At 50.8% G+C, this 22,283-nt stretch overlaps 2 protein-coding genes across 4 annotated transcripts in view; both read right to left on the bottom strand.

Moving 5' to 3' along the window:
• Nucleotides 1-2,996, bottom strand: part of CROCC (ciliary rootlet coiled-coil, rootletin) — a 48,730-nt gene extending 45,734 nt beyond the window's left edge. The window contains exon 1 of the mRNA XM_057707203.1: nucleotides 2,961-2,996. The gene's annotated coding sequence lies outside the window, so the exon portion shown is untranslated. The remainder of the gene's footprint in view (nucleotides 1-2,960) is intronic.
• Nucleotides 2,997-7,842: 4,846 nt separating this feature from the next.
• Nucleotides 7,843-21,067, bottom strand: NECAP2 (NECAP endocytosis associated 2). 3 transcript variants are annotated; one of them, XM_057697657.1, is made up of 8 exons: nucleotides 20,936-21,067; nucleotides 18,595-18,695; nucleotides 16,210-16,314; nucleotides 16,043-16,124; nucleotides 14,972-15,080; nucleotides 12,102-12,279; nucleotides 9,031-9,118; nucleotides 7,843-8,224 (listed from the first exon to the last, which is right to left on the bottom strand). In XM_057697657.1, the coding sequence occupies exons 1-8, from the start codon at nucleotides 21,025-21,027 to the stop codon at nucleotides 8,176-8,178; spliced, it is 804 nt and encodes a 267-aa protein (XP_057553640.1). In that variant the 5' UTR covers nucleotides 21,028-21,067; the 3' UTR covers nucleotides 7,843-8,175. The 3 variants fall into 3 exon arrangements, with proteins under 3 accessions (XP_057553640.1, XP_057553651.1, XP_057553631.1); XM_057697668.1 differs by having other exon boundaries at nucleotides 9,031-9,115; XM_057697648.1 differs by lacking the exon at nucleotides 9,031-9,118.
• Between the last annotated feature and the right edge of the window lie 1,216 nt (nucleotides 21,068-22,283).

Here is a 22,283-nt window from a genome sequence, read left to right as displayed (position 1 = left end):
TCAGATGCGGCCATGTGATCAAGTTCTGACCAGCAGAATTAAGACAGAAAGAAGGTGTGCCATTTCAGACCTGGCCCATAAAAGCCTCCCACGAGGGCTTTTCTCCTTCCCCGTGCCCCAGATGGCAGGAAATGACACTGAGTTCCTAGGGGATGCCAGAGCCACAAGCTGGAAGGCGTCAGGGTCCGTGGGTCACCATGTAGAAAGCCACCAACAGGACTTTTCATGAATGAGAAATAAACTTCTGTTCTGTTAAGCCACTGAGATTTCAGGATTTCACTGTCACATCAGCTAGAATAACCTTAATGACTACACACTGTTACACAGTGGATTCATGCTGGCTATGTCTTTTCTTTTCTTTTTTTTGGTCGCACTGCACAGGGGATCTTAGTTCCCCGGATGACCGGGGATCGAACCCACGCCCCCTGCAGTGGAAGCGCAGAGTCTTAACCACTGGACCACCAGGAAATCCCCCTGTGTTAGCTATTACTAGTGTTATCCTCACTAGTATTCCTGGCTTCTCCCACTACCCAATCTAGAAGCCTGCCTGGTACACAGTAGGCTCTCAGCCATTGTTGAGCGAATAAATACAGAGGAAATACGTTTTGCACTCACTTTCTCCCCACTCTTGCTTAGTCCTTTGCCCAGCCTGCAAACCTGCCGTTTGCCAGGTCCAGCTTGCAGGCACTAGCCAAGTAGTTCCTCAAAGATTACTCAAGAGTTTCAAACATACCAGCTGCTCTCACTCACTCATCTCTTCTTTATCCCCCGGTTGCTGATGAGAAGTTATAATAAAAATATTAAACCAAACATGATCCAGACTCTGTGCCCCAAATTCTGCATCTGTACCTTACCTGTTTTAACCTTCCTGACAGCCCCGTGATGCTGGTACTCTTCTACCTATTTTACAGATGACAACACTAAGGCTGGGTGAAGTTAAATGATTTGCTCAAAGTCACCCAGCCATGAAGCGCTGAAGCCACAGGTGAGATCCAGGTATGCCTGGTTCCAAAGTTTTAAACAATCACACAATGGCTGCCATTATGTAGCGCTTACTGTATGCCAGCCACCACCCAAGCGAGGTCTCTGATGTGTATTATATAAGCTACTGTCGCCTCTTGCCTGGCCTGCTGAGACGGCTCCTCATGCGTCTTCCTACTTTCTTTCTTATCCCTCACCCCAATCTATTCTCACACATCCCTATCCTGTTCAACCTCCACACTGGCTACGACCACACTCACAATAAAATTCAAAGTCCTACCACAGCAAACAAGGCCTGCAGGCTTTAGCCCTGGTCCACCCCTCCACCTCATCTCCTCTCTCCCCCAGCTCATTCCACTGCTGCCTTGCTGGCCTTCCTGATTCGCAAGCACACGGAGCATGCTCGCACCTCAGGGCCTTTGCATCTGTCATTTTCTCTGCCTGGAACACTCTTCCTCCTTCCTTTCATGGCTGATTCCTGCTTGTCAACCAGACCTTGACCAAAAACGTCACCATCTGAGAGTGTGACCTCCCAGCCAAAGTGGTTCCTGCCAGTAGCTGTTCACTGGTTTCTCCTACATGTACGTCGTCTGTCTGTTCCCAGAGCAGGCACCAATTCAGCCTTGTTTACTGCTGTCTCCACAAGGCCTAGGGCCCAAAGCACCATAAACAGCTGTTGAGTGAGCGAATGAATGCTAATAGTAATATCAGAAACTAAATGAAAAAAAAAAAAAAAACAGAAAGGAAGAAAAATTCCCCTGGGTTTGACTGCAGTCACACAGGGCAAGTCTTGGCCATGGTTGATGTTACCCACAGACTAGGATCCCATAAGGACCCCAGTGAACGTATGTCCAACACCTGCCACATCCCATGAGTTCAAGGTAAAAACCGGGCAGTGTCGCCCACAGGGGACTCCTGTGTGGGAGGGGAACCTAGTCTCCAAGGGCTACCCTCACCCCTAGGGCTTGAGAGAAAGACCGGAGAGGAGGAGCTAAGTCAAAGAAACCTCCAAGGTCCAGGGATTCTAACTCCTGAGGTCTTTCCTAACAGAGGAGCCTGGCCTGGCCTCTGGTCTGATCGGGCCACAGGATTTGTTTATTAAGCACCTGCTGTGACCCTAACTAGGGAAATAGGAAATCTCAGATGAAAACAGACAGAAGGTACCTTCACGGCCCCCTCCCCCAGTGTCCCAATCCCCCAGGCAAGTCAAGGTCCCAGAGGGAGCTGGGGAGATCCGGCCACTGATGAGGCAGACACTGGCTCAGAGCACGGACCTCTAGGGTTTGCGTAAAAATCACGAGGGAGCCTGCTCTCAACGGCAACCCCAGAGACTGGTACGAGGGTGGGGGTCTCGGGCCTCACTCTGAGTAACCCAAGGAGGGCCCGCATCCCTGCACAGCCTGCGCCATTTGGGCAATTCAATTGACCGCTCTGGACCCGTTTCCTCATCGGTAAGAAGGAGCTACTTTGGACTCCGTATGTTGCACTGAAACAATATCCCAAGAGAGGAGGGCTGGGACGGTGCCTGGCCCACAGGAAGCCGCAGTAAGGGATCCGCTGTTGGTGGTGACAGTTGGGAAAGGCCTCCTACCGAAGCTCAGAGGGGACAGAGAGGGGACCCCCGGGGCGGAGAGGCGCTTGTCTGCAGGCCGCTGCGCCCGGGCAGGCCCCCGCCTCGTCCCGTCCACCCCAGCCCGCGAGAATCCGGGCAGGACCTGGAGCAGGACGGCGGGCAGGATGTCCGCAGAGGCCCGGGGCGCGCTCTGCCCGCGGTCCGGCCGGGCAGCGCGGAGGACGCGGCGCGTGCGCCCTGCGCGCCCCCAGGGCCCCGGACGGCGGCTCCAGCCCGCCCCCGGGCGCGCGCCCGCCTTCCCGCCCTCCGCGCACCGCCTTCTCGGCCCCGCGGCCTCCTCCCGCCGCAGCGCGCCCCGCGCGCCCGAGCCCCTGACCCACGGGAGCGCGCGCCGCCGGCTTCCTACCTTCGCGCGCCGCCACCGCTGCCGCCGAGGCCGAGGGGGCCGGGCCGGGCGGGGCCGGGGGGCGGAGCCCGCGCCCGACCCTCCCGCGTGCCCGCGTCGCCGGGGGTGAAGGGCGCGCCCTGGCCCGGGGCGGGGCCGGCCGCTGGGAGCGCGCGGAGGGCTCCTTCACGAGCGCTCACCCGGGAGGGAGCCGCGGAGATGGAGGGCCTTTCCTGCACCATCGCATTCACTGCTTCGGACAGTCCGGCAAACAGGGATTATGAGCTTCTTATGCATAAACGGGAAATTGAAGATTCAGCCAATTGCTCAGGGTCTCGAAGCTGCAAGGTGGCTTCGTTTTCCCTGGCCCGGCCTTAAACGCCTTAGACCTCTAAGCGCTGGCCTTGACCCGTCGCCCCACCAGACTGAGGGGGCATGCCTGCCAAACCTGGGTGCTAGGCTGGGTTGGACTCTGCCCACCATTAGCAAAACCACATTAACCAGGCGGCTTAGAGGACAGGTGTTCCTGTTAACTGGATTTGCTGGATATTTTAAGGCTAATTGGCAAGGTCTTTTTATAATGCCTGGTTTTAGTAGCAAAAAGTTAGAAAGACCAAAATGTTCAGTAGTAGGGACTTGCATAGATAAGTTGTTCATTTAATGGAATGCTATGAAGTCATTCCAAATGTTAAAAAAAGAAGTTCAGTGACTGGAGAAATTGTTATATTAAGTGAAAGGACAGTAGGACAGAATTAGCCCATGTTTTTAAAATTTTTTTTTTTTTTTGTAGGTTGTCAGTTCCCCAACCAGGCATTGAACCCAGCAGTGAAAGCACCAAGTCCTAATCACTGGACTGCCAGGGAATCCCCCCAAAATACTTCTTATATATAGATATAATAGGGAAAAGATGAGGAGACACGAAAATGTTAACCATGCTCTCTCTCGTTGGGTGTTAGGATGACAGATGACCTCTTAAACATAGATTTTCTTTCGTTGAAAAGATGGTACATTTACATGGTTCGAATTCAAATAGCACAGAACATTATAAAGTGAAAGTAAGCATCCTTCCTACCCCATCTCCTAGTCACCCAGTCTCTCCCTGCACACAACCTGTGGGGTGCTGTTTCCTGTATATCTTTCCAGACATTTTATGCACATAAAGTTTATTTTTCCCTTCCCATTTTTATGCAAAAGAGAGCATATCTACACCTTATTCTGTAACCTAATATTGAATACTTAGCAGCTTAACACATGTATTCTCTCAGTTTCTATGGGTGGGAAATCCAGATGCAGCTTACCTGAGTCCTCTGTTTCCATGCCTCTCACAGGCTGCAGTCCAGGTGTCAGCCAATAAATGTGTTAAGCTAAGTTTTGGGGTGATTGTTACCCAACAATAGACAATACAGACATGTAGGCTATTTCCAGTCTTTTGCTACGATAATATTACATTTACTTGTTAATACTCTTTGAGCTTTTCTCTTTTCATATATATATTTTTTAATTACTTTATTTTATTTATTTATTGGCTGTGTTGGGTCTTTGTTGCTGCACACGGGCTTTCTCTAGTTGCTGCGAGCAGGGGCTACTCTTCATTGTGGTGCACGGACTCCTCATTGTAGTGGCTTCTCTTGTTGTGGAGCACGGGCTCTAGGTGCGTGGGCTTCAATAGTTGCGGCACATCGGCTCAATAGTTGTGGCTCATGGGCTGTAGAGCACAGGCTCAATAGTTGTGGCACACGGGCTTAGTTGCTCCGTGGCATGTGGAATCTTCCCAGAGCAGGGCTCGAACCCGTGTCCCCTGCATTGGCAGGCAGATTCTTAACCACTGCGCCACCTAGGAAGTCCTCTTTTCATATTGTATTACACATCCATAATCAGATCCACTCTGCCCACAGAGGATGGTATCTTCCCGTCACTCCCTGCTCAGAGAAATCAACAGCTATTGAGCACCTACTGTGTGCCCATGATGCATTTAGTAGTTTCCAATCACCTGTGAAATAAAGCTCCACCCCTTGGCTTGTCATTCAATACCTGCCATATTAGGGCTTTCTTAATCGATGTGGAGGGAGTGGGAACTTCCATGTATTAGGCAGGTCTTAGGTACTGGCCCTGTCAGCAAGGTCATCTACCTGATTAAAAGCATGGATGCTAGAGCCGGGTTGCCTGGGTTCCAATCCCAGCTCTGCCACTTGGCAATTATGTGACTTTGGGCAAATTATATAATCTCCTTGTGCTTCAGTCTCATCACTTGTAACACAGGGATGAGTACCGATCTTGTAGGGCTGCTGTGACGATGAAATGAATTTTATCTTAAGTGCACAGACGGTGCCTAGCATAGAGTAAGCAGCACATAAGCAATAGCTGCTGTCCACATAAAGGGAAAGTGAGGCCCCAAGGAGCAAATTAAGTGACCTCCCAAGACCATACAGCCATTAAGTCTGTCCAGACTCTTCTCACACTGACTCCCACCTCCAATGCCCTTCACTCACCTCTTGTATTAGTTGTCTATTGCTGCCTAATGATAGTACCACAAACTTGGCAGCTTCAAACACATTTACTAACTCAGTTTCTAGGGGTCAGGAGTCTGGGCACAGCTTCGCTGGGTCCTCTGCAAGGCTGCAGTCAAAGTGTTGGCAGGCAGGGCTCATCTGAGGATCAACTGGGGAAAGATCTGCTTCCCAGCTCAGGTGCTTTGGGCAGCATCCGGTTCCTTGCGGACTGCTGGCCTAAGAGCTTCAGCTTCTTGTTGGCTATCAGCAGAGGTTACTTTTGCCACCTTGACACTGTGACCCCCGGACTATAGCAACTCACACAACATGGCAGCTGGCTTCTTTAAAGCCAGCAAGACAGATGCTGTAATGTCATGTAACTCAGTCATGGAAACATCTTGTAGTCTGCCTGCCACCTCAGTGTATCCAAGTCCTCCTGCTGCACAGGAAGCAGCCCAGGTCTCAAAACCCCCAAACCTAGCACCTATCTCCTACCCCCACCCCACCAATTTGGAAGCTCCAGTCAAGGGTGTAAGTGAAGAGATGCCTGGTTTGGTATTGGGGGTTTTCCTGGGGACCCTGGTCCCATAGCTGGGATTCCAGTCAGTGATGGAGAGCACCAGACTGTCCCCTGCTCCCCACAGACCCCTCAAGGTGCTTCAGGTTAGATTTTTTGACTGTTTCTTCATCAGCTGCTTCAGCAGCACCATTATGAGTAACTGTTCTGGATGCGTTACCTGATTCTACATCAAGCTGATTGAGGTCAAACTACAGGATGGGCACCTACTAGTGCTTTATATGCCTCATCTGAGTGACACTTGGCTTAAAGAGCCTCTGGTTACACATTTACCAGAAGACAGCCTAGATCAAAGCCCAGGTCTGTCTCCAGAACCCAAGGATATATGCTTCTGGTTAAGGGTCTCCTCTAACTCTAAGCTTCCTCTTTTCTAGCCTCTATAGCATTTAGAAAGATGGGGAGTCATGGGAAGCAGACACAAAAGTTTCCTACTCCTGAGCATCACTTGATGCAATTTCCTTTTCCTTATTCAGACATAAGGATCCTCAGTTCCAATCTTCCTTGTCCTCCCTTACACTGTTTATTAGCCAGAGTGGCCATTTCTATAACCAACAATAAAACACATCTTTCTTACAGAACCCACAGGCGTGATAAGCGCCGTGGCCTTTATCTTATTTTTTGGCCTCTGTGTGCCTGTCCACCCTATTTAGGGAGATGCTTCCATGGGGAGGTCTCGGTGGGAGACAGGGCTCTTCTCCCACATTAGAAGGCAAGGAGCCCAGAATGTCCCAGAATGGCAGAAAGACTGTACTCTTCTATGTGGAAGAGAAATTACTGGTTGCCTTTGGGCAACAGGGCCAAAATCCCCTATTTTGGCCAATCTGTCACCGTGGCCCAGACTCTCAGTCTGGACACATGCTCAGTGGCGAGAGGTGGCTGCACGTCCAGCTGAGCCATCCTGGAGGGTTTAGCAGCCATGGCGCCAAAAACATTTCCATCTTTGACACACACCGACAGAGTAAAAACATTTGTTTATTTTTTATCTTAGAAATCTGGTCCCACAAAAAGGCCAACACTTTTCTTCAGTTCATTACCTTGACCTTTCCAAAAAGAAACCTTTCAATTAAGAGGTACGTATGTCGATAAAAGCAATTTTAGAGGTGTGCTCAGATAAAATTATTTCTTATAAACCAGGAAGGAATACAGGCAACCCCAGACTTCCAGTTGCTTTAGAACTCCTTCTGTCTGTCAAGCACAGTCCCTGAAGGAGAAGAGAAAGTAAGAGGTTGTCTGCAGACAAGGCACTTCAGAAACCACCTGGGAGAAAACCCAAGTCCACCAGGAACTGTGCTGTGAGCCTGTGAGCCCAGCTTAGCTGCCAGTGGACGGGAAGGCCAAGCCACGCCCCCATGAGAACAGCTGCCGCTTTCTGGCCCAAACACTGTCCCATCTGCTTCTAGCATGTGCCTCGGCCCTGCACTGCCTACCTGGCCTGGCCAACATGGAAACCAGGCCCCATGGCCGAGATGAACACTGCTTCCTGAAGCTCAGAGCAGCTCCTGAGGCTGACAGCAAGGAATGCTTTCAGAGGCCCCTGTGTGGGCGCAGACTGCAGAAGCCAGGCTTTTTGCAAAGACGATGAGTTAGTGCAGATCAGCACGTTAGCAAAGCAAGTATCAAAAAAATCTTAAAAAGTTGGTTAAGAGTCTTGACTTCCCTCCTCATTGTTCAAGCTGCAGCCTATAAACCTGCTAGAAATCAGGAAGGAATCCCTCCTCTTGACTGGAATGGCTACAGCCAATGGGAGTGTGGAAAGCTCCCCTCCAGACAGTGATCACGTGACACCTGTACCCTCCTGAGAAGGGCTGATCTGAATCCAGGCAGCACACTCGACCCCTTCTTTTGCTTTGGGGGCCTGTGTTTAATATGAGTCATCGTGATGGAGGAAGAAGTCTCAGAGTCCCTCTCACATCAAGAGGACAGAGAGGGGTAGGGATCCTGGAGCTCCTCTCCTGTGTTCTGGCTGCAAACTCGAATCCCAGGAAACAGTGGGACACGGTGCCAATTTACTGCCTAATACGCCCAGTCTGTCAAGACAGTTCACACAAGGAGGAGGAGAGGAGAGAGTCATGCTCCAGACAGAGGCTGGCCTGGGAGGCTACCTCCTTCCTTCAGCCCAGATGAGGCGGCTCCTTTCCAGAAGTTGTTTGAGGAAAGAGTTGCGCTCAGGTCAGAACTGGACCCAGCCTGTGCCTGGCTGAGTCTGGCTGGAGGTTGACCTGGAAAGATTAGATAGGGAGGGGTGAGAGATTTCAGACGTTTGAAAATACAAAGCAGGTAAAAATGTGACTTCTCTCTGGGCAGAAAGAGCTCCAAGAACCCAGTCCATGAATGTTCTAGAACAGGGGTCAGCAAACTACAGCCCAGGACTAAACCAAATCTGGTTCTCTGCCTGTTTTTGTAAAGTTTTGTTGGTACACAGCCATGCTCATTCATTTATATGCTGTCTGTGGCTGCTTTTGAGCTGTAAGAGCAATGCCGAGTAGCTGGAACAGAGACCAGGCGGCCTGCATAGTCTAAACTATTTGCTTCCTGGTCCTTTATAGAAAATGTGTGCTGACTCCTGCCCTACAGCTTGTCCACGTAAACAGTGGTGTGACTGCTATTTAGCATCTTTTCACCCTGACCCCTAGTAAAGGCCTGAAATTTTAAGGAAGCAGAAAAGGCAAGAGACCTTGCCTCAGAGGTCCCATGACAATGGGCCAAGGCCAGAACCCAGGTGAACTCTCAGCCCAGTGTCCAGGGGTGGCTGGAGGGGGGAAGAGGGAGGTACTGGAGACAAGCCAAAGCACTTGGTGAGCTTGTTTAAATACCAGAAAGAGCTGCAGAAGGTGGCTCCAGGCCACCCAGCAGTGGACAGCAACCAAAAGCCTTCCCGGAGAGCAACACGGCTCCCACAGCAGGCACCCTGGGGCTCTGTCCTCTGGCAGGCCTGAAAACTGTCTGAATCAGAGCTGTTGCTCCCAGGTTTTGAGAGAAACAGCCCTGGCCCCAGTCCCACCACAGAGAACGTGACCCTCCTCACCCTGTGGATTTGGTAAAGTCTCCCCAGATGTCGGCAGTGGCAGTAGTGGCAGGCTTGGGCTGCGGCCAGGACACAGTGGCACCTCCTACTGATGTCCCCAAGTCCAAAGGGAAGGGAGAAGAGAGAAGAGAAGGAGACAGAGTCGTCAGAGACCTCCTTTTCTGGTTGTCTCAGTAACCCCGAAATCACTCACGATGCCAGGTGGCTGAGGAAGACATTCACAGAGAGATGTGCTTTGGGGCAACAAAACACCTACAAGGAGCCACATTTCCACTGTCTCCTTACGAGCCCTTGAGGGGCTCCTGGAGACAGAGCAGAAGGCCACATACCAGGTGGAGGGGAGGGACCAGCAAGGGTGAGTCACACGCCATCACGCGTACCTGAAGCTGACCTCAATTTAACCATTTATGTTGAAATCTGTTTAGAACTTACTATCTCCTGCCTGACCTCTTAGATGGAGAATGCCCACTCAAACTGCAAGGTCACCTTCACATAAAGTCCTCAGTCCAGTGTCTGGATCAACTAGCTGAGAAAATTATGTGCCAGACATGTGCCACGTCCTTGGAGCCAAACTGGTTACGGGTTGAGGAGAGCCTTCCAGAAGAAGTAACAAAGAAGCGGGTATCTGTGTGTATCTCTTCACTGGGGTGGGTGCCATGATGGGGCAGCAGTGTGTGCTTACTTCCCCCAGCTGCCAGCATTCCCTTCTGAAGACCCTGTGCCTGCCACCCTCCGCCTTTCCCCCAATTTGCTATGTCTAGGGACTTCTCTGGCAGTCCAGTGGCTAAGACTCTGTGCTTCCACTGCAGGGGGCGCAGGTTCGACCCCTGGTCAGGGAACTAAGATCCCGTATGCCATGTGGTGTGGCCCCCCATCCCCAAAAAAAATTGCTATGTCTAATGTGCCCTGGGCTGGGAGACTAGATAAAACTAGGGCCCTCCATGGTTCAGTTTTGCAGTTCACTAAGTGCTTAACGGACATTTTCTCATTTCAACCTGACCACAGCCCCTGGGGGAAGACAGGCCAGGACCAGCTGTTTGACTTTACGCAGGTTACTTAAGTCCCAGTTTCCTTATGTCTAAAAAGGAGACAGTAACGATGACCGTAAGACCGACTGGTCCGAGAATTCAGGAAGGTAGTACACGTGGACAGCTTAGAGCAGGCCTGGCAAACAGAGACGATGACGGCAGCAGCACTAAAACGAGAGCTGAGCTCAGCGAGCGCTCGCAGCGTTCCAGGAGCCGCTCTAAGTGCTGGATGGGGTTTGGCTCATTGGATCCGCACAAGTAACCTGCATTGTAGGCATCATCACCACCCCCATCCTACAGATAAGAAAACCGAGGCACAAAGTAGCAGGCAATTTCCCGACTTTGAACTCAACCAGTCTGGTCTTGGAAGAGACAGTAAGTGCTCAATAAATGTTAGCTATTCACGACTCTTATTACCTGACACCATTTTGTTTGTAGACATGCTAATTGCCTGTCTTGCACATTAAAACATAAGGCCTTCGTGCAGTACGGTTATAACGAAGAGGGATGATAACAGAGCCTGGTGCCACCACTAAGGGAGGCTTGTGACTTAGTTTTCCTATGAAGCCAGTGGTTTATGTTACACTGCTAGTGTCATCACCAAGCAGGATCCCTACACAGCTGGTCAGTCTTGAAGTTCGCAATCTAACCCAGTGCTTTCTGATCTGTAACGTGCCTACGAATCACCAGAGGGGCCAGGATCTTGTCAAATAAGGATTCTGGTTTAGCAGGGGAAAAAAAGCAAAAAACCAAAAAAACATAAGGCCTTAAGAGGAGGGACTTGGAGCTGTACCTGCAGAATCAAAAGGGCCTCAAACACTACCTGGCACATTGGCCATTAAAAATACACCAGGCAACAGAGAGAAGGCCTAGGACAGCGGCTCTCAGACCTTAGTGAGCACACAACTAGCGTTAAAGACACAGATTCCTGCCCCTGCCCCTGGTAATGCCAAGGCAACTGGTCCTCTGACCTCACTCTGGGAATCACTCCTGGGGTCTGGGCAGGAGTGCTCCCCGACTACTCCTCCTGCCATTCTCCTAGGTTGAGGTATTCCCCACAGGGCTGAGGTGTGAAGCCTGACCTCCAGACAGGGAAGCCAACGTCCATAAACCTTAAGAGGGAAAGTAAGCAGGCTTCTTGTCTGGATCCTGCCCCCGAGCCCCCAAGATGCTGGTGAGAGCTATGTGGAGAGAGTGGGCTAGTGAAAATTGCCCAGCCTGGGGAAGGCCGGGAGCAGCAAGCCAGGTGGGGCAGACAGGGTGGGGATGTCGAGGGGCTGGGCTGGCATCCCAGCACTGTCAGAGGCTGGCACTAGGCACTAACTTCTGGAATCCCGGGGTGCAGCTTGCTGGGGGAGCTGCCTCTCAGCTCTCCAGAACCCGACAGCCTCACTGAGGAGCTTGCTTCAACCTCATCTCCAATTTTACTTCCCCCCACTCACCTTGGCATCCTCATGCTGCCTCCATCTCCCTAAACCCACCAAGTATTTAAAAACTAAAAGTCTAAGCCTTATTCATACTCCTCTTCTGTCTGGAATGGCAAGTGTCCCCTGCCCCAGTCTTCTTCCTTCAAGGCCCAGTTCAATGCCACCGCTTCCATGAAGCCCCCCCAGATCATCCCGGCTGGTAGTGAGTCTGGTGCCCACACATTTCGTCTCTGGGCCCATGACTCCTCTCTCCTACTGGACTGAGCTCCCTCTGAGCAGAGACCATGGCTCCATCACTTACTCACTCATGCACTGAGCAGCCTGAGAACCAGGAACCCACATGCTGATAATTTCACAGCAACAAATGAGTTGTAGCCCCTGCCATCGGTGGGGACAGGCACCCTGAAGGAGTTAAGTGGTGGGAAAAGAGGAAGCCCTCATCCAGTGTGGACAGGACCAGCCTTGTGGCACCCACCTTCCAGTCTGTCACACACAGATACTAAGTGTGACCAGTGTGAGTGAAGGAGAGACAGCCATGGGGCCCCAGCTGCCAGGGATGAAAAGGAACCCAAAGGTGCAGGTTTAGCACCAAGTATAGTCACCCTTGAGCACTGACCTGAACTGGGAGAAACTGCTGGCTGGACGACGGACCCCGTCACAGACAACTGCTCCCCAGGGGGAGGGATCAGGGTGGAGGTTCTCCCCCCTGGGGGAGGGGGAAGCAGGCTCAGTCCTCCTGTGCTGGCAGGCCGAGCTCGGGAAGTCCCAGCTGCTCCTTCCTTCTTCTTCATGTTCTAAAGAGAGGGGAGGGAAGAGAATCAGTCAGTTCTGCTGGAGTCCCACTGTGATCAGAAAGCTTCATGAGGAGGCCCAAGGTGACCCCGGGCCCCAAATGTTTATATCACCAAAAGATGGTCAACAGCCATCCAGCCAGCACTTCCATTGTTGTGAGCTGTATTCAGTGCATCAATTCTAAAGCTATTACAAATGCTTTTATTATTATTTTTTAATTAATTTACTTTTTAATTATTTATTTATTTTGGCTGCACTGGGTCTTCGTTGTGGCACATGGGGCTCTTCGTTGTGGTGCGCAGGCTTTTCTAGTTGTGGCACACGTCACAAATGTTTTTAATTTAAAAACTCAGGGGACTTCCCCAGTGACACAGTGGTTAAGAACCCTCCTGCCAATGTAGGGGACACAGGTTCGATCCCTGGTCCCAGAAGATCCCACAGGCTGCAGAGCAACTAAGCCCATGTGCCACAACTATTGAGCCTGTGCTCTAGAGCCCGTGAGCCACAACTATTGAGCCCATGTGCCACAACTACTGAAGCCCACGTGCCTAGAGCCCGTGCTCTGCAACAAGAGAAGCCACCGCAATGAGAAGCCTGCGCACCACAACAAAGATTATCCCCCGTTCACTGCAACTAGAGAAAGCCTGCGTGCAGCAACAATGACCCAATGCAGCCAATAAATAAGTAAATTTATTTTTTTTAAATAAACACAATAAATAAATAAATAAATAAAAACTCAGCACCCGACTTCATTAATCATGAGGGCAATACCAATCAAACTACAATGCTATACCATTACACTCCCACCAGAAAGGCCAAGACGGAGAACATCAAGCACTGACAACGGTACGAAGCAACCAGAACACTCATAATCTGCTGGTGGAAGTGTAACCTGGGAAAACCACCTTGAAAAGCTGTTTGAAAGAATGTTTTAAAGCTGAACATATGAACTGATGCCCCTGCCATTCCACTCCCACATGGACCCAACAGAAATGCATACACATGGCACCAACAGACACACATTAGAACATTCACAGCAGCACTTCTTGTGACAGCCCCAGACTGGAAACTATACCCAATGCCCACCATCAGTTAAATGGGTAGATACTGGGACACATTCTCATAAGGGAGCGCGCTGCCACAACGAGGATAAACCAACCACACACAGCAATATGGACACTCTCACAAATGCTACACTGAGTAAAGGAAAGGAGTCATACACAAACGCGTATGAAGTGTAGGAGTCAATTAACAAAACATTAAAAACAAAATCTAGGGTGTTCAAAAACCACAGTGGTCACTCTACCCTGTGGAAGAGAGCAGGGGAGGGGCTTCCAGAGTGCTGATAATAGTCCACTTCTTGACCTGGGGGCTAGTTTGCATAGGTAAACCTGGTTTTTAAAAATTCACTGAGTTCTGCATTTATAATGTGTGTATTTTTCTGTACGCATATTACACTTCAACAAAATATTTCAAAAAGAAAAACAAAAACCTGAACACCAAGGTGAACCAGAAGCCAGAGCAGCTCAGATGAAGATGACACGGTTCCCACCTTGTCAGGAGAGCAGCAGCTTAATCAAATGCTGAGACCACAGCCCGGAGCCAAAAGCCCTCAAAGACCTCGGTGTAAGGCCAGCTGTGCCAGTTACTTCTAGCTCTACGACCCTGGGCAAGACCCTCAAGCTCTCTAAACCTCAGTTTCCTCGCCTATAAAAGGGAAGAATATTTAATTCATATGAGAAGTACCTAAAAACACTACCTGGCACACAGCTGATGCTCATTAAATGTTAGTTTCCTCCCAGCAAGACACAGTCACATCCCAACCAGTCCACTGGACAGGACCTGGATTTTCTCTTAAGGGCCAGTTGGCCAACTTCAAGGGTCCCAAATCATCACCAGCATGAAGCAGAAAAGAGGAGAAAGAGACAGTAAGTAAAGAGGGGGAGCATTGTTTTAGGGTTACAAACTTGCTTCAGAAAATAAATCCACTGGGTCCTTGGTTCCCCCAAATCACTCTACTCCACCCCCACAGCCAGGTAAAGGCCAAGTCTTGGGAGTCCAGCCCAGCTCAGCCTTCCCCTAGAGGTAAGGCAGCTCAGGACCAAGACATACAGAGCCGGGACAACAGCACCAGCAGAAGCTGCCCATGGCTCCCAGTGCCCACCCTCGACGCTTTCCTGCCCAGAGTGCTGCTAATCTTCTTCCCTCAAGGTTCAGACCAAGACACAACTTGGGATGACACACTGACACCCCCATCTAACAACCAGGACAGAAACACCAGCTCTGGCAGCAAGTAACTAATGTTCCTCAACTCAGAGGCTTTGCACATGCCATTCCCTCTGCTTGAACCACCCTTTGACCCCTCTTCCCTTGCTTACAGGTCGCTTCTTCCAGGAAGCCCTCCTTGGTTCCCCCTAACTCTGGGCTCCTCTAGCTCACAGCACTGAGGACGTCCCTAGGTTGTAGAACCACCCCGCCATGCTATAATCGCATCGACACCCCCCCCCCCCATCTCAGCTCAACTCTGAGCTCTGTGACGGCAGAGCCCTCTCGTTCGCCCCCAGAGCAGTACCTGGCACTGGGCAGCTGCTCAATAAACATGTGCTGAACTGTGAGAAAAGAGTGATGGGCTCTGGGCTGGGCTTGGTGTGGTAGCCAAGGTAGCCAAGACAGCCAAGCGCAGGTGGGACTCACCGCGATGTTGAGCTTGATGGTCTGGCCCTCCTTGAAGCTTAGGTCCAATTTGGGACCTTGATCTGGGTTCTGGGCTTGTTTTGCAAACTCACTCTGCTGTTTCACCCACCTGGGGAGAGAACAGGAAAGAAAAGGTGAGGAAGAGGCGAGCTGCCCTGCATTCACACACTCACTTCATTCCTACCAGCCATCACTCCAGGATGAGGCTTTTACTGCAGCAGCGGGGTAGAAACTGAGAGCAGCTTGGGAGTAAGGTCTGAATTCAAATCCTGCCTCTGACACATAAGCAGCTGAATGCACCTCAGTTTCCTCATTAGCAAAATGGGATGACAACTCTCTATGCCTTAGACTGCTCTGAAAATTCCATGAGGTCACTTATGTAGACAGTCCCAACACTGATCTTCAGGAAATCTGAGAACCTGGCCTTCTCCTCCTCAGCATGTGGCGTGACGACCAAGACAAGTTCTCCACACACCTCCCAGCGGCTTAAAAAGTAGATGGTGAGACAGGACAGACGCCCTGGAAGTACTGAAAGCAACAAAAAAGATCCCCCACCCTCCAGCAGCCACCCGGAGCAGAGAAGAGCTAGAGGCACCCACAACAGCAGCTGCACACTCCCCACAGCCAGAGGCAGAGGCCTGCAGACGGCAGGGGAGAAGTCCTTCCCGCCCTTTTAGCTTCAGAAAGGACCACCAGAGTGTGTGAGCGGCCTGGGAATCCAAGCACCGCTTATCACAGAATGGAGGAACAGGCCCAGAAAGGCCAAAGGAGACTGACAAGGACTCTGGCTGCTCAGGGGCCTGATGAGGGAAGAGATGTGACACCTCAAAGGCTGGGCCAGCTGACTGGGGTGGTACAGATGGGCCTCAGGAAAAGGAGATGACTTCAAAGCAGAGATGAGGACTGGCAGAGTGCAGAGAAGGTGACCTGCCCCGACAGGGAAGTGAGTTCTCCCGAGGCTCTGCTGGCAGACAGATCACACACAACCACCTGGGTATCCTAACCTTGGAGACCATTCTGTTTGGGGAAAGAGGGAGGAGGCATGAGCACGTGTCTCCTGGAACCACTCACTTGAAATGGTCCTGCAAGGCAACATTGAAGTCAAAGGCATCACCTCGGTCCCCGAAGCCAATTCCAATAAACGCCCGTCGCCCTGGGGGACAACATACGATCAATCCCACTTTCCAGAGGCAGAGAAAACCCTTCTCAGAGGAGGAAGCGCCAAGTCCCATGCGTACCGTTTCCATCTTCGATGCGGATAACGAAGTACCTGCTGGAATCCGTCACGCTCTCCACAGCTGTGCCAGGAAACTGATCCACTGGCGCCTGAGCAAAGAGCTCCCCTGAAAGCATAAGTGAGGGTGAGCCTTGAGCCCCTCCCAGACTGTTTCTATCACATGACTGGGGCCTTCTTCCTGCCAGGCAGATGGGCAAACTTGACTCTGGGATTCAAGTGAAACCCATGTTGGCCAAAGGGAAAACAGAGGAACATAAGCAAGGAGAGGTGTAAGTCAGAGGCGGCTCATGGGTCAGGTTTGGCTCACAGTTTTAGTATTTTCAATCTAACTGCCAAACATTTTGATATCAAATTACATGTAAAATAACCCAGATTTCTGGCTTCTCTTAAAATGAAAAGCTCTAGCAATGGTGGACCCTCATTTCCACATGAGAATGATGGGCTGGAGCCACTGTTCCCCCATCCCACCTGCCTCACCCGTTCACATCCAGTGCCTGCACCCCGCGGGCCCTGGTTCAGGGGGATCACACCTTCACAAAAGACCTGGGACCTGAGGCAGGACTGCAGAGGAGCCGGTGAACCCAGGGGAGAGGAGGGAGGGCTTCTGCACTCACAGAAGAATCTGAGGCAGGCTGACTGAATCTCATCTCAGGCCAAAAGAGTGAGTGCTTTTAAAAGGAGCTCTTGTGAAATGCATCCCCTTATCAGCTATGGCTCTCCAGGGTGCAGTGCAACACACACCTTCTGTGACATTTAAGAGTGGCATCATTCTGGCATGTGCCGAACTCTGTTGATGCTTTAAGTATTTAAACAAATAGTTTCTACTACATACTATGGTTCAGAGGTGACTGTGCACTTAAGGCTGAACTGAATCCACATCAGCGGGCTGAGTTTGCAGCTTCTTGTTAACTCCTCTGCCCTCTCTAGTTTGGTACCCATGGATTGGGACTCACCTGATGCCTTCAGCCTAGTGCGGTGGTTCTCCACCATGGTTGATTCTGCCCTCCTTTCCACCAAGGGATATTTGGCAATATCTGGTGACATTTTTGATGCCATAACTTGGGGGGGTTCTACTGGCATCTAGTAGGTAGAGGCCAGGGATGTCACTATATCTCTTAAATGTGACTTAGATCACAACACTCAGCTGGCCTCCAATGTCACTAGTGCTGAGGCTGAGTTACTTTAGCCTAGAGTGACTGGAATGTGAGACACAAACATGACGCAGTGGCCATGACCTCAAGCTAAGAGCATTCTGGGGCGGGTCCTGCAGGTGAGGCTCAGCTTTGCGCAGTGGTTGGGACGCCAGGTGTTTACCTTAAAGTTAGTTCCCAAGGCCTCCCGAGAACGGGTGTTGCCATTCTCTTGTGACCCCACCTGGGACATCCCAGCAAATCTCACAGGCAGAGTTCTCTGGCCCAGCCACACCTGCTGTCCCTTCAAACTCCTCTGCCACCAATGCTCAATCACACTCAAAACAAATCAACGTTCTGGGTCACCTCGCAGTTCACAAAGAGTTCGTCTAAATATGTGCTCACTTCGTATTTCCAACAACCCTGTGAAGTAGGAGCTAATGTGATCCTCATTTCACCAAAAAGCAGACCAAGGTGCCAAAGGTCACGTGGTTTGTCCAAGGTCCCACAGCTCAGACACAAGTGACACAGATCTGAGAAGAGGCAGCCAGTTTTCCCTATGAATCTTTGCATTTTATTTGCCCCACAAAGGAAAATCTCTACACGTTAGAAACAATAAACCGAACGCCAGGGCATCTGACTGAGCAAGCCCCGTGCCCAACTCCAGCTCTGGGGGTGGAGGCTGGGGCTATTTCGGGCCGTGTTACCCTCCACACCTCACCCAGAGGCCCTGGTGCTGCAGGACTTCCAGAGAGTCTTTGCCAAAGGTGACAACTGCCAGCTGACCCCAGCACAGCCCAGCTTGGCTTGTCCTCTCACCACGGAAAGAGCTGAGAAGGACAGTTTCCAGTTCTTTCAGTTAATGGGTGTGGTCAGTCTGGGAGGTTACCATCCAGCAGATAAGCAGAGTTCCTGCCTAAGACCCCGAGCTCAGCAGCAGAGGGCTGTGCACGTTCACTCAGCTCACCTTCCAGGCAAGCTCTGCGGCTTCCTTGGAACCAACCAAGTCTTTTCTCCTGGGCTCCAGAATTAGTATTTTCTTAAGGATACCCAAAAGAACACGTGCTTGACAGGAAACACGTCCTTTTAAACTAACACTGGGGGAAAGGAGACAGCTTATAAACATATCCAGGCCTTTGATTTCCAGGACAGGGTCTCACAATCCCTGAGTGGCTTGGCCAGGCCCAGGCTGCCTCTCCCTTCATGAAGTGGGAGGTGTGGTACCTCAGCCCCACGCAGGCCTCCCTCGCCTTTACCTGAGGTCCTGTCCTCCAGCTTGATGTAGGCCACCTGCCCTTTTGCAGTGATCCGCAGCCGGCCACTCCATGATGGCTGGTCCAGCTGCCACTCCGCAGCCCTAAAGGGACAAAAACCATTGTGCCTCTGCCGGAGGCTCCTGCTCCACTGCTCCAGTGCTGGGGACGGGAATGGGCAGGGCATGAGGGCTGCTTGCTCTTGACCAGGGGTTGGCAAACTTTTTGTGAAAACAGCCACACAATCTATGTCCCGACTACTCACTCTGCTGCTGCAGAGGGGACACACTCATGGTGCGTGAGTGTGTTGGTGCTTTAGTATTTTAACCAAATATTTTCTACTGAGCATGGCTGTATTTCAGTGAAACTTCATGGACAATCTGAATTTCATATAATTTTCACATTATGGAATATTCTTTAAAATTTTCCCTAATCATTTAAAAATTTAAAAACCATTCTTAGCTTTTGAGCCAAACAAAAACAGTGGGTCGTTGTTGGCCAACCCCAGTTTCAGATCACAGAGACCTTCTCTGAAGTAGGATTCCAGTTTTCTTTCTGTAGAGAAAGCAACTACCAGGGCCCATGGTTTGTTTAAGACACTGCTAGGCTGCAGTGGTCAGAGCAATCATTTGGGACCACTTGAGGCCATCTTGGAGGAAAAGGGGAGAGGGGAGCAATCATTAGTAGAAAAGAAAAGGAGAGCAACAGGACATGTGGGAAAAGTGAGTGAGTGTTCAAGAAATATATTCTCAAAGGTATCCTAAGAAGAAACAAACCCAGGAAACCACAGACCTATCACAATGGCCTCTTCTGGCTCTTTTAAAGCATTAACTTCACATTTTAGTTCTAAGAAACAGCTTGGTAAAACCCCTCAGAAGCAAAAACCTTGGGTGTTTCCAAGAGGCTTTTCTTGGAAGTCCCTTAGCATGTGCCAGGACTTGGAGAGACACCATTAACTGTGGACGCAGGTTGTTTTGAAGGCCACACAAATGCAGACTCTCGATTCACCAGTCAGCAGACTCAGTTTCAGTTCCTCTTATTTGGGCAGGAGGCCTTAGACTCAAGCGAAGCAGAGCTCTGAGGCTGAAGTGCAGGGGCTGGCAGTTCCTCTATGTCAACCTAGCCAGCCCTAACACTTGGTAACCTCGACCTCTGGGGGACCAAGAGGGACCAAACTCATCCTGCTGAAGGGGATGCGGGCAGATGACCATCCCTGGTTTGATGGCTCATCTCCAGTTTGACGACAGAAGGCAAAATGTTTTTTTTGTTATTGTTACTACTGTTCCTCTCATATTATTTTTAAATTATGTCATGGATGTAGTAGGTGTTCAATAAAATATCTGTTCACTAGAATATCAGCTAGAAGCCCATGTTAGCACAATCGGAAAGTAACAAGAGGCCAGATACGTAGAATTCCACCATTCTTGTGGTGCAGACCAATCCTGTATTTCCAAATAACTTGTACAAACATTGTCTTTAAGAGCCTCCTCCACTTCCACGCACCCCTTCCCACCCCCAGTGGCACAAAACAGCCATAGGCCAGGTTGTCTGTATCAGCTACATCTTCTTTTCTTTTAATATTTTTCTTCTTTTGATACATGGTGACAAAATGCAAACAGTACAAAAAGATATCCAGTGAAAGGAAGGCTCCTTCCAACCCCCCTTTTCCTCTGGTGGAGCAGCTTCCTGTGTTCCCTTACACATACTCTACATTTACAAACACGTGTATTTATTCGTCTCAGGTGAACCTTTCACCAGAGAAGTGCGGATGGATGCCTCCCAACGGCCACACGCTGTGATAAGGACTGAAGTTCGTACCAAGGACCGAAGTTCGTGCCAAGGAAGCTGGGCAGGGAGGGATCCCTGGGCTTTCAACATCAGCTTAAAATTCCCCGGGCCAGGCCCTTTTGACCCTTCTGGGCTCCCTTCCTTCCCCTTGGGAATTTCTGCCAGTGACAGGCCCCCCCCTCTCCCGAAGGTTTTGCAAGGATCCCTTCAAGGCCATCAATTAGCGCTGAAAAATAAAGGTCTGTGACACCATCACTCCTGACCACGTTTAGGGTCCCCGGCAGCCCGCCAGGGTCCCCAAGCGCTAGACACGGCTTTCACATCTTCCCCGCCACCGGGAGCCCCATGAGTCAGACTGAGACAAGCGACAGTCTGGGTCCCCTCCCTGCTCTGGCCTGGAACTGGAAGAAACCACAGCATTACCTCCCCCCGCCCCTTTGCCCTCGCCCCTCGCCCGTCAACTGGCCGGGCCGTCCTCAGCTCCCACAGTGGGCGTGTCGGGGCGACAGGGAAGCGGTTAGGTCGTGGCTAGCCTGGCCCAGCGGCGGGCGGTCACCTGTAACCACGGTTGGTGGCCCGCGGCGGGATGCGGTAGACGTGGACCTCCGGCTTGACACAGAGAACCGACTCGTACTCGCCTCCCTCCATCTCGACGCCCGGAGCCCGCCGGACTTCCGGCTTCTTCGCCGCCGCGGGGCGGAAGCCGCGCGACTCTATGACCCAAGGCAGGCTAGAGCGGCAACTCGTGGGACTCAGCCGCTCATCGCCCGCGCGCCCTCTGCTGGAGGCTCTGGCTCAAGACATGCGGCGGACGGACACAGGAGCCAATTTGGTGAGGACCAGGGTTGTCTCCTGGCTTCCACTTCCACAAGGTCTCGCGGGCCGCAAAGAAAACTTTTATACAGATCCCACTGCAATCCATTGTCTGGATGTGGGTCATCCCCATCGTCTCAACACTTACACTTGGTGTCCAGCTGCTGAGATTCAAAGCTGTAGCTACCTAATATGGACACCAAGTGGGGAAAGCGGGGAGGGTTGGGGGGGAATGAACTGGGAGATTGGATACCAAATTGTACACCCTAAATATATGCAGTTTATTGTATGTTAACTGTATCTCAATAAAAGCCCTTAAAAAAACAAAACAAAACAAAACAAAGCTGTAGCTGCCTAGACAGCCGACCCTGACGCCTCTCTCCTCCAACCTTTGCTTCCCTCTTCTCTTCCAGAATGTCCTGCCATCTCCTGACTCGTAAGGCGCGACTGAGGCTTTTCCTCCTAGAGAAATCCTTCCTGTCCCACCAGCTAAATGCGATATCCCTACCCTGCCACCCTTATCCTAACCCACCGTGTGCCTAGGGCCCCTGCAGCCTTGATTCAACAAAAGGTTGTATTCGAAGAAGCAAAGTTTAGTAATAACGTAATTTAAAAAGTATCCCAGTCTTAACTTGGATTTCTCACAGAATGTTAAAGGAGTTACAATGCCTATCCAGAATCGAATTTTCAAAACCCCTTCTCCCTCTCTGCCATTCTCTAATTCATTACACAAATATTTACTTAAGTGCTTACAGTGTGCCAGGGCCCCTGTGGGGCACAGCTGATCCCAAATTCTCTGATTCACTGCATATTCCCAAACTTTCTTCACCTCCTTCTTTCCTCTCCTCACCCTTTCCTTTCACTCACTCTGTATAAGCTCTTTTTTAAAAAAAAATTGATGTATTTATTTGTGTCTGTGTTGGGTCTTCGTTGCTGTGCGTTGGGCTTTCTCTAGTTGCGGCAAGCGGGGGCTACTCTTCATTGCTGAACCCGTGTCCCCTGCATTGGCAGGTGGATTCTTAACCAATGCGCCACCAGGGAAGTCCCAATAAGCTCTTTTTTTTTTTTATCATTTTATTTTATCATTTTTA

The sequence above is a fragment of the Hippopotamus amphibius genome, chromosome 1 (genome assembly GCF_030028045.1).
Source record: "Hippopotamus amphibius kiboko isolate mHipAmp2 chromosome 1, mHipAmp2.hap2, whole genome shotgun sequence".
In the NCBI taxonomy this organism is placed as follows: domain Eukaryota; kingdom Metazoa; phylum Chordata; class Mammalia; order Artiodactyla; family Hippopotamidae; genus Hippopotamus; species Hippopotamus amphibius.
Note: the sequence above shows the minus strand (reverse complement) of the source record. Positions and strands in the feature narration are given on the sequence as shown.

What these genes read in the sequence shown, in the direction of transcription:
- NECAP2 (XM_057697648.1), bottom strand. Translation starts at nt 21,027, where the DNA reads ATGGAGGGAGGCGAGTACGAGTCGGTTCTCTGTGTCAAGCCGGAGGTC. An exon ending in CCGCATCGAAGATGGAAACG is followed by an intron (nt 16,125 to 16,209) that starts GTACGCATGGGA and finishes GTTGTCCCCCAG; the next exon opens with GGCGACGGGCGTTTATTGGA. An exon ending in GCCTTGCAGGACCATTTCAA is followed by an intron (nt 15,081 to 16,042) that starts GTGAGTGGTTCC and finishes TTCTCTCCCCAG; the next exon opens with GTGGGTGAAACAGCAGAGTG.